The 19,507-nt window shown below is 37.9% G+C and overlaps 1 protein-coding gene across 3 annotated transcripts in view; it reads right to left on the bottom strand.

The window, feature by feature from the left end:
• The window catches only part of Tgs1 (Trimethylguanosine synthase 1), a 102,975-nt gene extending 87,318 nt beyond the window's left edge, over positions 1–15,657 (bottom strand). The window contains exons 1-2 of one of the 3 annotated variants that reach the window (XM_081747075.1): positions 15,528–15,657; positions 6,112–6,250 (exon numbers count right to left, since the gene is read on the bottom strand). In XM_081747075.1, the coding sequence (XP_081603201.1) occupies positions 6,112–6,221 (110 nt within the window). In that variant the 5' untranslated portion in view covers positions 6,222–6,250; positions 15,528–15,657. The other 2 variants (XM_081747076.1, XM_081747077.1) reach the window with 2 other exon arrangements.
• Between the last annotated feature and the right edge of the window lie 3,850 nt (positions 15,658–19,507).

The following is a 19,507-nucleotide window of genomic DNA, read 5'->3' as shown; positions in this document are numbered from 1 at the left end:
GTTCACAGACCGATGGCAGCGCCATCTCACCCGGGACGACACATCGTTCCACCCACCCGAGCGCTGATTGGCTCTTTCGCTGTGCAGACGATAAAAACTGATTTCCATTGCACATATTGGAAGTTTGCGGTCTGTATATCCTTTGTCTGTGCAAAAACCTTTCTGCTGTCAGCAAACACTGTTGTCAACCACTCACTCACCACTCTTCTTCCCCCAGCACCACAGCAGGAGACAAACCGCGCGCCTCACATAAATCGCAGAAAATTCACGGTGTACGAGATGCAACGCGTACCACATGACCGCTTCTACGTAGAAAATAGAAAAACGGTTGAGATGGATCGCGGTGTATTTAGGAACACATTAAAAAAAAATAAAATGTAAAAGTATTACATCGCGATGCATTTAGGAACGCGAGGTTTATCGGAGTTGCTCCGACAAGCGTCAGCATCATTTCCAACATGTGGAATTTAATTCCATTTTTCCCGACTTTTTTCGCAAATTCCAGACAAATCCCCGAATTCCCGACCATTTTTTTAATTTAAGACAAATTCCCGACTTTCCCGATTTTCCCGACTGCTAGACACCCTGTACTATTCACTTTTATACATGAATCAAGTTTAAGAATATCTTAAGAAATTACGTGCGAAGCGTCATGATAGAAAAGTTTTATTGTTTCATCTGAATTGAAAGAGCACTGCACAAAAAGACTAAGAAATAAATTCATGTCTTTAAACCATAGACATTGGCTTTATATCCTTTGCATTATTATAATGAAATTACATAAAGCAATATATTGTTATAAATTAGAAAGTAAATAATTTCTTTCGTATTGTAAGAACAGAAACACAACACAAACACTTGGTTCGATAATTTGAAATTCACAATATATCTTTTGGATTGTCTATGTGTACAAACAGTTTTATGATTTCAACGAACAGTTAATATTACTTTTTGTACAAGCTATTCTATAAAGAATAATACATTTAAGTTTATCTATTTATTGATACGTTTCCAACGTGGTGTAAATTTACTGTGGATCAATTGAATTTTCAAAAATTATGAGTGCTACTTACATGAAAGTTCTATTGGTCTAGATCTTTGTTTTCAGTTTCCATCACCTTTCCACATGTTCCCCTACACATAGAACAAAAAAGCGACACGGGACGCTTGTACTTCTACAACGACATCTTGGGGTACATGTCTTGCAGGCACATTTCAAAAAGAGTTTCCTACATGCTTCGTATACAACTGGAATAGAAGTCCATGTTGGAGAAAGTTCACTTCCATTGTCAGTCCATCCCGTTTACTGGTGAAGGAATATGTGCTATCTTCTTTATTGCCTGGCCCCAGACTTGTCCAGCTTGGTATGCTGCACACTTGGTGTGAAGAAGCAAGGCATCAGAAGTTGGAGAAAGTGCAGTAAGAGGTCTGCCCTTTTCCAAAAAGAATTCTCGCCGGGCTTCATTAACTTTAAATTTTTCACTTGTTTTTGAATATAATAGGACAACATATCGTTGCAATGAATTAAACCAATCTTTGCCTATGTTGATTACAGGGTGTGAAATAGTTAGGAAAGCTGTGGTCACCTCTGGATGCAAAAGCCGTTTTCCATGCTTATAATTGTCCATGTCCGAGAAAGTATGACACTGTATCACATCCTGTAAACGCATGGAGGCCTCGTAATGCAGTTGATTTTTCTTTTCGTAATGCTTTTGAAATATGAACTGGGAAAAATCAATCATGTTTCTTGGTGCCAAAAGATATCCATAATTCTTCTAAACCGTGTCGCTCAAAGTCGTAGAAAAACGATACAGCAAGTATTACAACATCTGTGTCTACTGTGCGGATAACTATCTTGTGTGCATTTAGTGCTGCATCAAAGCAATGTAACATGATCCTACTATCAGCTTCTTCTAAATGATTTCCTGATGATGTGTTTGAAAATGTTGGAAGATTTCTTGAAGTTTCTATGTGATATCCATTACTGGTAGCCACCTCAAAGTTACTTCCTTCCTTTTTACACATAGACGTTTCAAGAAAAAGGAACAGTTCTTATTTATTTGCGTCATTACGAAGGAAATCGTTCCACTTGCTAGGAATTGGTGTAGTTGGTGTTACTTTTGTCCTTATTCCTACACCCCTGCTTTCTCTTGTGGAAGATTTTATGCTCTTTGAAGAGTATCTATCCCATATCAGATCCACTTGCTTTCTATGGAATGTGTCTGCTTCTCTTTGAACATATTCGAAGAAATTACACTGGAAATAATTACAAAATGTTTCTACTGATACTAGTTGCAAAATGTGAACCAAAATTGCTCCATCAAATAACAAAACATCACAAAAATTAGGAAAATGTTCTTCTTTAATGTTGGCTTCACTCTCTAGAAGCATAACTAAGTCGGACTTTTTTGAGGATTGTGAATTATGGCAGAGAGACTGTGGAATTGGTTGACTCTCATGCAGAAAGAATTCATCCAAGTCAAGTCGTCTTTTTTAACTGACGCGTAGTAAGCGAGAGAATAGCTCAACGTCCATCTTAAGTAATTTTATTTCATTTGTATTTGTTTTATTCTTTTGAAGGGAAGAATGAAACACTAGAGAAGATCTTTTCATGGGCGAAAAGAATGGCTTGGTACATTCTACTAATCTTTCTTGCACAAATTCCTTGTACATATTAGACTCTTTTTCTTCTGTTGAATATACGAATTCAATTATATCACCGCTATAGATGATTCTGGAAGCCACATTAACAAGTCCACTATTTTCTTCAAACGGATTCCCCAATTCGATGAAAACTTCTTTCATCTCTTCAACAGACGATTTAAATCTTTCTTGCATCGACGAGTAATCTTCATGGTGCTTATTCTCAGGATCTTATTCATTATGATATTTTGAATTCATTAATTAGTCTACTAATTTCTGGTCCCGCTGTCATCGATTTGACAAGAGCATTGTCGTCGTGTAAGAGACCAATCGCTCCGCCATCCCCTTTTATAATTTTGTTATTCTGTTCGTGAGCCTGATCTATAGCTATTGCAGAGAAATGTTTTGATGTCTTTCTTATCACAAAGTAACCCATTTCGAAAACATAATCTCAGGATGTGTTTCTTCCAACTTCTTCAAATCAAAAATGCGAACGGGAAGCTAACGAGCATAGTTAAGGTGGTCCATTGCGAAAAACAATTCTGCCATTAGTTTTAGTGTTTCAATGTAGAGCTTAAAATTTCCTTGACGTATGGGTCTGATGTAAATTAAGAGTAAAATCACGATACTGTAATATATTATCCAAAACTTAAACGTTGGACACGAAGATTCCTTTTCAGTATACCAGTCATTGAAAGATTGAAGAATTCTGATATGCATCACGCTTCAAATGATGTAAAAATGTCAGAGTAACCTGATGAGCAAAACGAGCTTTGGTAATGTGAGTTACTTTCAATATACTGTCAGCGGTTCCTGGTGTTGTTACATCTGACTTGTATAAAATTTCTACCCAACCACTTCCATCTAACCATTTGCCTATAAGATGCAGGAAGGCTTGTTCGATGTGCAATCCTCCCACCATCAGAATTTGATGATCTTCGCCATATGACTCTGGCCAATTCCATTGAATTCGTTTCCCCACGGCAAATAGTGGTTGATCCATTATAAGAACCGGAACTTGTCCTTGTTGACTTTGTCTGTAAGTTCTCGTAGAACATTCATTTCGTGCCGTATCATAGCAACATATTTAGAGTCTCCCTTAAACAACGGAAGCAGGCAGCATATACTTGGCATTTGCAGAGTTTCAGTTTTCGAGGCATGCAGTACAGACCAAGTACAAATAGTGTCATTTTTTAAGCATGCTTCAAGCCAACACTCCCAGTTATTTTCTTCTGCGAAAAATCCATTTCGTGGAAGAACTTTCTCTACGAACTGCGGATTCTGTTGAGGTAAAACGGGTTCCTTATTAGTGATATAAGCAGGAGGTACTAGAGCAGGGATGCAAATAACCACTCGCCCGGGGCAAGTGGTTCATCGGCGCGGGCGAGTATTTAATATCATAACCAAGGTAAGTAAATGATTTCTATTGTGGGATGTAGGCTAGTAGCTTTTTTCTTGGGTGAGTAAAATTTTGTTGCTTATTTGCATCTTTGTACTAGAGCATAATTATCGGGGAGAGCAGGAGCAGTTCTCATTTTTATATTCACTTATCCAGTGAGACATGGTCACGTCGAATGCCAGGGTTATCTTTAGAAGGATGCTGGAAAATAGAAATGCTCATACCATGAAAAGAATCCTTTGATATTGTGCTAGAAGGATTGTAGTCAATATTAGACGGGTGACAGATGAATCATAAAGTAACATATTAACAGCAGCTAGCAGCTATTAGTGAAGGAGGAACAGAATCTTCCTGTCAGTGATTCTCAAATTTTCCTGTAAAATGACTCTTGTGGTTTGCCATATCCTTTCCAAGCATCTTAACAACACGACTTAGTGCCATAGCATCTTCATCAATGTCTTTCTCCAGCTCACTTATTATGTCAGATCCTTCTGAAAGCAAAACATCTCTGCCGGACAGATGAGCTGTTAGCTCTGGCTTGTGACGAAGAATCCTTTCACCAAATCTTGTACTATGAACTTCTATTTCTTCTGATTCAGGCTTCTTCATAATCGTCATTAACCGTGTTTTGTACAATTTAAAAACATCGCTCATTTTGACTCGACGACTTCTTGGTAACACAAGAATTGCGGAGGCGCCTCAAACTTTTCCTTCTGTGTGTAATTCCGAAGTATTCCCGCCGAAACATTACACGGGATTTACGCCATTGTTACTTTCAATGGAAATACTTCGAGAATAGCGCAGTTGTTATTACTCCAACTTTTTTAAACACTCAGTTCTATCTGATTCTTTCGACGTATTTCGAAACATGATTTGGAGTTCATTCCTTCCCATACTTACTCTGTGGGGCAGAAGGATGGGCTAGAGAAAAATGTTTGTTATTACTTTGTCGTACTTGTTTATAAATCTAGATACTTCAATAAATATTTCGAAAAAGACTTATCTTTATGGATGATAATTAATGGCCGCCATATTGGATTCATTTAACTGAGTTCGGTTAGGCTGTCTTGTGCTCTGGTGAAAATGGGACTTATGAAGAATACATCACAAGAGAATGATTTGTTTCGTACAATGCAGCATCCATCAGTGATGTTTTATTACGGTAAATGAACTCTCGCTCGATATTTGGGAAAATCAATCGACTCAATGCGAATCTTTAAATTGTCATAACTTCGTTATTTATTAACCAATCTGAATGAAATATACACCAAACGAAAGATAATTTAACACTCTTTATAAAGTTATACGACATCTTTTTCGATAATCCCAGCCGTTTACTTGTTATTTTAAAAAAATATGAGTAAACTCCATCACAAGAAATGTAATGTTCCAAATTAAATAATTTCTGTAGGTGTTAATTTCAGTGTTAGGTAAAACTTTTTGCTAATTTGTTAGACCCTGTTATCTTCTACGTCGTTTAGTTTTTGAATCGTGAAGATTGGACTATTAGTTAAGGAGATATATGCCTCTAAAACCAACACTATGAATTCGCAGAGGCGGCCATCTTTGATAGCCGCCATATTGGATTCTGGCTACCTGTCGGAGTGGGGCCACTTTGATTCCTGCTTAGTTGGATCAGGGGAACAACATATCCGAGTGGCACCTTTTTAACACAAAGTGCAGGGTTTGGCCATTTTTTTGCCTTAAGCTCCCCTACTATTCAGTGAAATCTTTGGATATTTCACCGATGGACTATTGCACTTTCAGTCTTCTCAAACGGACCTTGACACAGAGGAAACCTGCATATCATCGAGGCCTGTGGAAAATAAAGATAGACGGTTGTCTCACCGGACATAACCTATTCTACGTGCTAGTTTTCTCCAATGGAAACTTGATGTCGGGTGAGAGTCAGAACGCAGGGGCACAATAACAGCATAATCATGGAGGTCATGGAATTTTCTCGGGTAAGTGCGCCTTGAAATCGTCACTACAGATCACAAAAGAACTTGTGTAAATGATATTATTCGGCATTACGGAAGGAAGGTGGTTATTAGATCATTTGTACTTACTTGATAAATACTCTGCTACAGACACAATGGATATATCTAAGATCTCGGGGCACACCAGCTAAAGTAAATGTAACTTCAGCCAACGGTTCCCAAGAATGATCACTCCACATGATAGCTTCAACTGGCCAGAAGTAGCACCCTGAAACAAGATATCATAATATTTTAGAATGCTAACAAATACATAAAGTTAATTTAAAATACCTAAGGAACACTTAATCTAGAATTTTTCACACACACGCACACACTTATTTATTCCCTGAAAAAAGAAAATATCCATAAAGATCAGGAATACTTAAAAAACTTACTCGAATTTTCTTCTTGCAGTAGTAATGACTATTGCATTTTTCACCTGTTTTTATTTATTTATTTTTTTACATACTTGATTATTGAGATTCAATACGTAGTTGCTCGATTCAGACACAGAACTGGCAGCAATCGACTAAAAAATAATGCGTTATTCAAACCGTGAACAGGACGACAAGCTATTCATGTACGGTCGTGCAGATGGCAATGGGCATGAAGCAGCACGATTCAATACAGGTGACAAAAAGTTCTGTCGCTTCTTGTGGAGGTCTGTGTTCCACTGGCCTTCACACCGTGAGTTGAATGTGAATGGAGATAAGGCGAAGTCAGTTGTGCGGTTGGTGTGCGTTGTCCACCATACTACCTGGTTGTGGCTGAATTGCATCGTGAATTTGCGTAAAGACAGAGTAAACATGGGACCTCCACAAAGCGTCATAAGGGCCGGAATGCTGTAAGAGTTCAAACTGGGGTCAAACGCCGCTTCAGCGGGGCGGAAGATATGCCAGGTCTTTAGTGAGGGTGTCATGACTATGCGGACAGTGGAGCTGTTGTTTAACACGTTTAAGGACGGCAACGAAACACTCGAAGACACACCACGTGTCGGAAGGCCAACATGCACAAAATGAAGATCTTCAGGTAGCAATTGAGGCGAACAGTGGCAAGACATGTGATGAACTGAGACTACAATTCAGTGTGAGTGGAAAAACTATTCGGAAGCACCTCCATCAACTTCGGAAGCACTACAAGTTGGGTCGATTGGTCCCACATGATTCGACTTCGGGCCAGAAGGCAACACGAACAGATATCTTTGTTTCTTTGCTGTCTCGCCTGAGGAAGAAGCCAGTTCTGGACAGAGTGTTGACACGTGATGAGAAGTGGGTCCTGTACGAAGCTCCACGGTGCAGTCATCACTGGTTAGCATCCCATGAGCCGGTTCGAAAACAGCCGAAACCAGCACTGCACCAGAAGAAGGTCCTCCTATGTGTTTGGTGGACTGCTCACGGCATCGTGCATCGGAAACTGCAACCAGCTGGTCAAAGCATCAATACAACTGTGTACTGTCAGCAGTTGAGCCGTGTGCAAGAAAAACTAAAAACTCTGGAGCCAGCACTTCTGAATCGCAAAGGGGCCTTCCTGTTACAGGACAACACTAAGCCCCACGTGGTTATAATGCCTCAGGACACCATTCTACGCCTTGGATGGGAAACACTATTGCATCCGTCATACTCTTCAGATACTGCACCGTTCGTTTATCACCTGTTCCATACCTTCCACAATCACCTTAGAGGACGCCAGTTCAAATCCCTAGTAGAGGTGTAAAATGCACTTTATAGCTTCTTCGCTTCACGGCCCAAAATGTTCTAACAGCGATAGAATCCATGGCCTTCCGGAACGTTGGCAGAAGGTCGTCGATGCTGATGGGGACTATTTTTGACCTTCCCGGTACGTCTTATGTGACATAACGATGTTCGAAAGTGGTGGGTGAAAAAAGCGACAGAAATTTCTTGGTTACCTTTATATTAGGGGCGCTTTCCTAACAGACACAAACCATCATACATGATATTTGCAGCAATTTATTGGTGTGTGTGTGAGATACAGGGACCGTTCTACCTGCCTATGTGGATGCTGGGCGACTCCATCTTGTACGAATATCTGTTACGAGTACAAACGAACTAAGCTGTGTTAATCACATGACTGTATGGAGTACGTTACATGAAAAAGCCTTTTCCCATACTAACTACAAGGGGTACAAGGACTGACAGAAGCGGATTCTCAATGAAGTGAAGCATTCTTCCAACGGTTCATTCAACAGATCACTATCATTCACCATGCAGTTTCAGGCATCAGTACTGTTCATTGACGAGGCCACGTTTGAAAGGGATGGTAATTGCAAACATGCATAACACATACTTGGGCAGATGCGTATCCCCATGGCACAGTTGGCACTGATCAACACCTATTGGGTCTCAATGTATTGTGTGGTATTGTCCATGATTAACTGATCGGCCAAGACATGCTACCCTGAAGACTGGATGGACCAGAGTATTTGTTCTTCCTGCAGGATACACTTGTCCGAATTACCGGAAAACTTCCCCCAAACAATTTGCCACAACATGTGGTACAAGCATGATGGAGTTCCCACGCACCTCAGTGTGAATGTCAACCGATGGAAGACGTTGAACCAGGCGTGGCGGTGCAAAACACTGACCTGCTTGGTCTCCGGACCTGAATCCACGGGACTTCTATATGTGGGGACACATTAGAAGTATGGTGTATGCTACTCTTGTCAACGACTTGGAACAGCGTATCCATAACACCTGTGCATCTGTTCGCCATTTTCGAACGGGTTGGCCAGTACATGATCCGGCGTTGTCATGCATGCATTGCTATCCAATCCATTACAGACACTTTGAACAATTCCTGTGATGTGCCCGACGAACGTACGTACGTCTGCATGTCGACATCTACCTCTTCGAACTGTTCCCTAGCTTTCGGCCGTCGTTAATTTGCCAATATGCCCAGTAACCTATAGGTACGTAGTTTTTTTTTTTTTTTTTTTTTTTGCTTCTACCTCCCGACGTTTCTATGGAAAAAAAAAAAAGATAGAGAGACCACCTGGATGCTATATATGGCTATTATCTGGGTGTTCTCAAAGGAAACCTCCAATCCACTCAAGTCGGGAGCTAAAATGAAGTTAGATTAAGAATAGTGATTAAAGATACCAAGTATCCAGAACAGAGTATGTTCAAAAATGCATTTTATACGGTGCAGTAGTTCGCGAAAAATTTAAACCTTCTTATCCCCTTACGATACGCAATACAATTAAAGGGAACTGATAAAATATTCATTTACTCACTTCGACCACTTTGTGTATACAAAAAGAGAAAATATTTTAGAAATTACCTAATTGCCTCCTTTAGAGTTGGAATTTCCAGAAACGCATGGAAAGTGCCAACCATCATTTAGTACTTAGTTGCATTTGCGTAACATGACGAGTTACTGGGATACTTAATCTATAGAATATATTTTGTATCCTCTCTCCCCTGATACGCATTTTAACGGAAGTAACATGATAAAAATGCAGTTCGAGCCAAGCGCTATATTTAGAAAATCAATTCAAACGGTTCAACTGTTTTCCCGTGATGAAAAGACGTGAAAAATATTATAGGCGAATTTTTTTAAAACCTTGAACACGTGACCATTTTTTTTTTTTTTTTTTTAAATAAGAATTTACGTATAATTTCCCTAATATGAGGCATACGTGATACTCTACTTTTGGCGTAAATGTTTCTTTCCACAGAAAACCTATTTTAATGAAAGCGAGATGAAAACATGGCTCATACCAAGTACTTACTATGTTGGAAAGATAATTCCCCTTAGGATATGCATTTTAATGAAAATATGATAAACACCAGGCTCAAGCGATTCAGCCGTTTCACATGATGATGAGACAGACGATGTCAAAAATACTATAGAAAATAGTCCAGTGTCTCCTGAAGCAGAAACTATTTGAGTTCCTCTTTCATTTGATGTATTATTTATAATTGTAAGTTAACTGTAATAAATACTACAAAGCCTTAATACACCGATATTAATTTTGAAACACCCTGTATGAATGGTGTGTGTGTGTGTGTGTGTAACTTGCCTGCGAACTACACGAGTTCCTTTCCGAAGGTTCGCTTCCAAGGTGTTCCCTAAGAAGCTCGTCAGAACATCCTGTTGATCGGTGGCCGTGGAGCTCATTCTATCAACGTTGTTTCATCGGCATAAATTTCACATTAAGTAGAGGTTCACAATGAGTATGGTTTGTCCATTCAGACAAAATAGACTGAATTAAAAAAAAAAAAAAAAAAAAAAATGATTAGCAGGAATGTGTACTCAAAGCTGTGAATAAGGTGGCTTTTATTCTGGAGGAAACCAATGTTTGTATACATCGTCGTTAGCCAATTGTTTGTTTTTTGGCAATACTTATCGCCGAATATCGTAAAAAATTCCCTGAAGTTCGGCCACTATTTTCCAACAATCGCCATTAAAATCCGTTGAAAATTTTAAAAAATCGCTAGCGATGAGATTCGGAGTTCCGTTCACGTTAGTTCAGCTGCCAAGCGTTTCAGAGACATGTCATTGTTCAGCTTCAAGGTGGCCACACAGGAAAGTGATATTTGAATGACACACAGTCGAATAGGGGAGGCAAATACATTTTATCATCCTATTGACCCGGTGTGCCAAACAGAAGCCAATTTGCTAGTTGTAAGACGCTATTACCCTTTTCCTTCTCCCTAATAAATGCCCTTAAATTGCAAAATGCGTACGTTTTGACATCACCACTGTTCTGGGCACCCCTTCCCCCCACAAAAAAAAAAAAAAACTCCCCGATTCCAAACATGAACCGTACATACATACATACACACACACACATATATATATATATATAAAGTTACTTCAAAATTTTGCAAAATTTGTTCAATTTTGAACTTTTAACGCTCGTAATTCAAACATGTTTGCGATCGAGGATTTCCCTGTTTGAATAATTGTTTCAAATATAAAAAAGAGACAATTGAGCATAGTATCGATATGAAGTCAGAGTAACACCGCGCGACCTTCCCTAGTTAATCACTAAACAAAATATAAACCAGCAACAAGTCTGTTTTTCCAGTCATTTTATTATAAAATTACAATCAATTTAAATATCGCCAACTCGTGCATGTTTTCTTTATTTCAAATACAGCGATTTCGTGGTGTGTTCATGGTTGAAAGTATTGTCAGTTTTCGTGCCTGGCACTACCAAGTAACGATGCCAAAGTAAATTCAATCTTCGTAACCTTCCGACATACGGACAGCAACTAGAGGAGTCTACTAAGATAATGACCATACTTTAGACGACATGTTACGAAAGTACTCTGAAGCGTTGAGCGTGCGAAGTTCATAATTTTAGATAATGAAGCCTTACGTTATCGCCATAATGAGGACTGTTACGGAAAGTAGTTCCATGAGTTATTACTGAGTCCAAAATCCTTTTGTCTTCGCTAAATCTGTCAAACAATTTGTAGCTACTTGAAAATAAAATTCTAAGGCAAATATTTGAGCACAAAGGGAACGGGAATGGCATTAATTTCATAACGAGGAACTGCAAAATTTATACCGTTTACCTAACATTGTTAGGGTCAAAGTCTACGAGGCTCAGATGGGCAGCTCCTAGAATAAATATAGGAACGCTTTCAAAATTGTAACTGGAAATTCAATCGGAAAAGACTATTAGGTAGACCAAGGTGCAGATAGAAGAACAACTTCACGATGAATCTCGCAGAAATAGGAATACCAAGTAGAAACTGGATCCAGTTGGCATGCGAAGTTCACAACTTTAAACAATGAGAAGAGAGACAAGTAGAAAACTTATGTTACTTTCATTGTTGGTTGGGAGATGTTATGGTGGCATAACCCTCTCAATTGTCTAGACTAATTTGTGATTTAGACTTTACATGATTTAGGTATATTCTTGAATTCTAGTATTCTGCTTTCGTAAACTAGCTTATATGTTAAACGGGAATCAAGATAACTGCTAGCTTTCATGTTTATAGGCTTGATCGTTTAAGCAGTTGAAAATTATGTAACTTGTTATGGTTGAAACTGAGCTGTTGGTTTTACCACGGTACTATAATAGATCTTTATTTTGCGTGTTGTGATTCGTTGGTAACGTAATGTTCTTGTAAAATGTGTGCATATTTTTGCTGTGAGAGCACTACTATGAGATACTCGGCTATACGCTATTGTTGCGGGTGAAATTCAAAAGAGTGGTATTTCCGTTTGCACTTGTCGGAAGACGGGAGGTCTCCGGATTTTACAATATCTGTTATTTTAATTTTAACATGCATAAAGAGAAGTGGATTAATCTGAATATTGAGACAGAGTAATTTTTAAAAAGAAATCGATGAAAATTAATTGTCAATGCCATGTTCCTTGTGAACTGTGCGACCCGGAATTAGTTAACTTTTTAAAATTATTCTCTCTTCTTTCTATATTTAATATTGGCGTTTCTTTTTCAGAAACACAATGAAATCATAACTGTATTACTATTCAGATACCAGCTTTCAAGTTTTCATTAATTTAGAGAAAACCTAATACAACATATATAGTACACGACAAAACATAACCAATTTTTTTCTTGAAGGTCAAGATCTAAGGGATTACTTGTCCCTATCATAAATCCTTCATTCTAACTAGATTCCGGCGTTGCCGCTCCAACTCAGGTAGAACTGTATAAAGCTCTCAGTATGGCTAACCCCATTACGGTTATCATAGAAGCCCGAGTCCGTGCAGACCTCTAAACACATTACCCCACAGAAATGAGTGCCGTAAGTCCAGGCCTTCTAAAGGCTGTTGCGCCAGGAATTTAGTTATCATTATTATTATTGCTAATAATAATATGTAATATTACTAATAGGCTTAATAAAGATTCTGTCTGTTTATCTGCTCTGCTTGTAAGTATATTATTTCTAACTTTAAGATATAATTATACAGGTCAATATATAATTGATCAGTTTCTTTCTAATGTGATTCGTCACGTGTATAAAAATTGGACAAACTACAAATTAGGATACTATACACAGGAAATTAATAATGATAGCATTATTACTCAGCTATTAACCTGCATACATTAATACATATGAGGATTTAGGTGCTTAATAGAATGCTTTTTAATCATTTCTTTTTTTTAAAAAAGTTTTAAATTGTCATTATAGACAGATGGCCTGTCGAATAATAATAATAATAATGTTAATGTTTTTCCAGGACATTGAACAAAGTTATCGTGTCTTGCAAAATATTTTTGATGGAGACAAAGATCACGTTGTCATCGAGATAGATCAATCGTCCTCAGAAACTGAGAGAAACGAAAACGAGGACATGTTTTGAACTCTTGAAGTGTTAAGTTTCAATTGTTTATTTTATCTATTTATGTGAGAATTTTCAAAATAATGTCCAATCAGGTCTGATATAGTGCTTTATGTGAGATTGATTCTAAGTTGCATGAAGGGCATAAACAAATAATAATAATAATAACATTAACATTTATAAAAGACTAACATTAGTGCATCACGCTAACTCCTAATAGTAAATCACGTTGATGCTCATTGCAATAATACAATACAATAATTTAGATTTGAGCATTTATATTTATGTATCCGCAAGTTCGTTGGTCAGCTAACTAAAAAATAGAAAGAAAAAAGTGAATGCAAACAATTAGAGCTCTTAAGTATTGACTTTAATCTATAATTAGTGCTTTAACTTTTCGGGTAAACTGTATCCGCCCAATACCCATTGCGTTTGGTTTACTCGATCCTTAGACCTGATAAACCCGCCTGACCCGTGTTTGGCCTGTTTGGACCGTTTGACCCGATAGACTCGTTATGAGTTGGTACATGATAATTAGAACAATTTGTGTTATGATAATAAAGTGAAACAACACATCATTTACAATAATGACAGATTAAGCTTGTTTTCATAAAAACGGGATTATCAGGTCATTCCTATTCATACGGTTCAATCGGGCAAACCAGATTCATACGGGTAAAAATACAATACCGGTCCAACGTGTGGTTCAGGATCTATTCTATTATCCGAGCATTACCGAAAATGCACGGTAGCCCGAAACGGCTCGGACGTAAAACTATCATGTTATTATTATTATTATATTAAAAGGAGAGAAAATTACTTGTCGAATGACGTGTATGTATTTTATTCCTATTTTAAATGGTTATTCTGGTTTTATGTATCTGCTTATTGGTTTGTGACACTCAGAAAGAATAGTTCGAGACTTCATTGTTTACCCTGGCGACAGGGAGAGCGGCTAAGCTTTTGTAATACCGGCAACATCCAACAGGTTGACAAACCGCACGTGGCCGCTAACAACCATATGACAGTTTTACTGCTGATAAGAAAACTTGGTTAGCTTTGAAAACCACTATATATTCGTAACTCACAATACAGGGAGGCTAGAGCGAGTGAAGGCAGCTCAGTACTACATGTGGTAACAGGAGCTGCGCTAGTCGCAGTCATTGAAAACAATACACACAAAATACGAATTAAGCTTCACAGAAGGGGTTCAGGACCCTAATCTAACGCAACCTAACCTACTATAATCTATCCTATTCTAAATCAATCTACGTATTATCTCATTCATGCGTGGACACTTTCTGTGAAATATTGGCCCAAAATAATACATTGCGGCGCTCTTTACAAGAGCTTAATATATCTGCTAAGATAGATTACTCATAACACGTAGAATGGTTTATGTGGTACTAGTGTTTAAATGTAGTACATACGGGTCAACTCCAAGTACTTTAGCTTAGAAATCTCATAATTTTGCACTTTTGGCATTCTGACAGGATTGCAAATCTTGTAACAACCATTTTCAATTATAGCTATATGTATTAGTCTTAACCGATAAAAAGAAAATATCAAACACACTCTACGTCTACAGAATCTTAAACTGTCCTTGTAATCATGCCACTAACTTACTTCGGTTAATAATCAAAACATTCACACTTAAGCTCAAATGTCACCCTCGTTCTTACCCCGTAAGAGCAAGATAATCTTAACAATTATAAAATTCGCATAATATTTTTGACAGTATTTTAATTGAGAAGCTTTCTACAAACACATGATTCAACGATCATTCACGAGTTACGCAATACCAGATTACCAAACCACCAATAATTATTTTCATACGTCAGCTGTGCCACTTGTGTCCGTTCACCGTAACATAAAACACAAAGTCGTACATAAAATATACAGTCGTAAAAACTTTACACTTACATTGAAATCATATATCATCGCTACGAATACACCAAACACAATACTGTTTATTCCAAATACGAACTATTTCACACAATAGCACGTTCAACACAAAGACCTTCGATGATCCTTGACGTCCATCATGCCACAATCTTCGCCTATCTCTCGAGCATCGAACTTTTACGAACGAGCTTGTGTTTATGTATGTCTAGCTAACAGACATAATCTTATACACTATCCACTCACGCATGTAATATTAACTACAACATACCTATTCACATACAAATTAGTAAAATTAATATGAAAAACTAGTACACTACCCTATGCCAGCCTAGACTGCATCAGACAGAATGCAAACTGTAACTTTTCAGTTTCTATCGTCTCGGACCTTCTCCATTTCTGCTTTTTGGTTAAAATTCTTGCTGAACAGAGCAAATAATCTCCCTTCGCAAGTATAATTGCAGCCTCATTTCGTACCAGGAGCTCATTCCATATGGTTTGAGTGGACCAACAAAAAATATGCGATATTTGCCAATATACGCATAAATTATAATTAACTATTCGATATTTTGCGTTTTATTACATCCCGCAATTTTGTACTATCCCATTTTATAGGTATATACATTTGTAAAATCTACAGAAAAATATGTTATATGATTTCAAAACAAGATTATATCAAAACATATCGGGTCTTTCATTTCACATTCATAGGGAAGAAATACGAAAGCGAAGTGTGCTCTTTAGCACGTAATACTCCATAAGGAAGACATGAGTTGATTTGATTTTGAGTTTAATGTCCCTTTCACCAGCGAGGCTAAATGAGAATCGAAACCCTGTCTCCCACGCCAAGGCTCGTACGCTAACAGCTTAGCCACGAAGGAGTTCATAAGAAAGACATGACGAAGTGAGTACTATAAGAAGGCAGTGTACAAGTGATCATAAAAATATAGCAAAGTTGAATCACATACAAGATATGTCTTTTTATGCCATGTGTTTTCCCGTTTTCCTCACTTATGCATATACCTACATCGCTGACTCGTCTTCTCTGTGTGGAAACACCCAGCGCTAACGCGCTGGATTTCATGTTACTTCGAAAATTTAAGTTGGGTCGTATTTTATGCCATGTGGTTTTTATGCCATAAGAACACAAACTGCATTCATATTCAGATCTCCTGTAGTCAGTCTGCCTTCATTAATGCGACCTATCCCGTAAGAATTACCTTTTAAATAAGAGTGTATTTTCTTCTGAGAGAAGTTTATGTTTCATGAACATAAGCATGCCCCCTAAAATGATATAGCATGCCCAATTTTAGAGACGGGTGGTATTGAATAAGGCCTAAAGTAAATGAATTGATAAATTATAAGGGAATAGATCGTAATTGAAGAAGTTATAGTTAAACTGTCGGGCTCTTAGTTTTTACCGGTTTCCTGACAAAAAAAACGAAAAAACGCGTTTCATTTTGCGTGCGATAATCGAGATCGCAGTTAGGATTGCATTATTTGAGGTACGTTGCGAACTGCAAGTTTTAAGAAGACCGTTACAAAATGAGACCCTCGAGCGCAAATTTTCCTCCACCACTATTCAGTGAGCACTGAATAGCAATTCAAAGTGTATTAACCTTAGGAAGCTTCACATGAATTGATCAATTGATATTTAAGGAAGACGTGAGCAGCAAATTATTTGTGCTCGTATCGATTAATGGCTGACACATGGTTCTCATAAAATATTAAAAAAGAACAAAGATGTGTAGAAAGGTGCAAATCAGACATAAGTTCGAAGAAATATCAGAACAACAGGACCATTAAAATTAAAACAAAGATAGTGAAAAGGAATAAAGAGCAAAATAGAATATATATATATATATATATATATATATATATATATATATATATATATATATATATATATATATATATATATATATATATATACGAGGGTCATTCGGAAAGTAAAGAACGTTTTTGTATAAACACTTTAATAACTGACATACAAAGGCGAAATTTGTGTTACATACTATGTGATACTTAAGTTACTTTTCGACATAGTCGCCGTGTAAATTTAAACACTTGTCATACCGTGGTACAAGTTTTTCTATTCCTTCGGCATACACAGTTGCCGCCAAACTGTTGAACCAATCACTAACAGCTTCCTTAAGTTCATCATCACTGCCGTAGTGGCTTCCACCCAAAAAGTCTTTCAACTTTGGGAATTCGTGCAGCCCATCAAGTGAATCGCCTATCCTCTTGAATTTTCCGCTCAATTCTTCCTTTGAGTTCGTCAGTCACAACAGAAGGCCGGCCCGAGCGTTCCCCATCGTGCACATTCGTTCGTGCACGCCATTAAACATAATGCACCACTTACGAACTGATGCTTCATTCATTACATTTCCATACACCTCAGTGATTTGTCTATAAATTTCTATCGGACGCACTTTTCTTGCATTCAAAAATCTTATCACACTACGAACCTCACACTTGGCGGGATCAGTAATTGTATTGCACATTTTACAGTCGCACAGCGAAGCAATAACGGACCGTAGCGGATCGCAGCTGGTGCCAGACTGAGGCTAAAGCATGCCCAGGTCAATAGCCCAGCGGCAGCGGGGGTGGGAGAACTGTTCTTTGAGGACTGAGTATTCCGTAAATTCTACATGTCAAATACTCCATTGTACGATAGAGTATTCAATACGAATAAAGAACGCTACTAAATGGTAACGTGTGAGATGAGAGTGTCTGACACTCAAATGCGCCAGGATCACTTCATTTCAGCAACTACTATGTGACAACATTTCGCAATCGGTCAAAATCGGTTTAGTAGAACTAGAACTTATTTTTGTTGATCTGGCTCTAATCTGGCTGCTAATAAGAGCGAGTCCGTTGGGCAAAATAGCTATTGAGATGGGAACACGGGAAAGAGATTGCTCCAGTGCAACATCTGCCAATGCAGCATGCTTGGCTGCTGTGTCAGTAACAGACACTCTGTCAACACAAATTTTGAAATAGGTTCTATGATATTTTAAAGTGATGTTTTGATACTTTAAGTAACACATAGAAACTCAGAAAATGTTTTCTTTGTAAAAGATAAATTGAGGCCTTTAACGATGAAGATAGATAGCTTCTGAAACAAGTAAATGTCAGTATGCAATACGAAGTGACTCGATCGACAATGGCTCTGATTATATTTATGAACTGAAACACTACTTCCATTTCCATTGAGTTTTCAAGGGTAGGGCAAAAATTAATGTGAGACACATAAACTTCCCTCCTTGGTTCATTTAGGTTTTTGCCAGGAGGGGCAAAATTGTCCAAGATTGTACTCGAGTTATAATTGTTTTGCATAATTCCGACTGAGGTGGCGCCGTAAGGAAGCATTTCTACACCCAGGTTAGTTAATACTTATTGTCTTATCTTGATATCAGGAATCACCTCCAACACTTTGTTGGTGTTGTTTTGAAACACTCCGTATAAGCAAGATACAATCATAATGTTTAAGTTACGGAATAATTTTATTACAGTTGTTTCACAAATTGTCTATGTGAGATAATTCCTATGACATTTATGCAATTTAGAGACCTTCAATATTTCATTTAATGAGCACCCCAAAATAATACCGCATTTGATGCGCGAATAAACATTTTTTACACATTGTATAGTGTTATTTATTATAAAATTAGGGGAATTTGGGGTCTCAGTTTTCCGGGGATAAAAATATAGGCATTCAAGTGTGTAATACTGTTGTAATGGTTCCAATTTTCTAAAATGAATATATTATTAATATTTTCTTGTAACGCTATACAGAGGTTGTTCAGTCTACATTTGGCCAATTTCGACTTACCTAAAAAATTTAGATTAATCCATGGCGCCAGGTCCGTAAGTGCTCGATGTGTTTCACTTGGTTCCTAACAATAACCTGACCGCGTAATTTCCACTGTAATAGGCTTCTCTTAAGAACTGGGAGTGGAATCTTGTCCCATTCCCTTTGCACAGCTTTCCAAAGTCCTTCCACAATTGTCACACGCCGTTTTCCCAAAGCCCGCTTCAGCAATCCAAATCCACAGTAGTCCATATGACTTGCATCTGGAGATTTAACAGGTACCTCATTGAAAGGTATCACCTGTATACCACTTGCCTCCTCCATCTCCCAGTAGACTGCGTGGTACGAGGTGGTACGAGAATACGAGGTATGTAATGAGGCCTTGTCCATGTGAATGCGCACCAGATTGGCGTCATTTCCGTACATTGTTGGAATCTCATGCTCGTAGATCAGCTACATGACCTGCTCCTGAAAATACTGCGAATT

The sequence above is a fragment of the Thermobia domestica genome, chromosome 18 (genome assembly GCF_964235325.1).
Source record: "Thermobia domestica chromosome 18, izTheDome1.hap1.1, whole genome shotgun sequence".
NCBI lineage: Eukaryota > Metazoa > Arthropoda > Insecta > Zygentoma > Lepismatidae > Thermobia > Thermobia domestica.
Note: the sequence above shows the minus strand (reverse complement) of the source record. Positions and strands in the feature narration are given on the sequence as shown.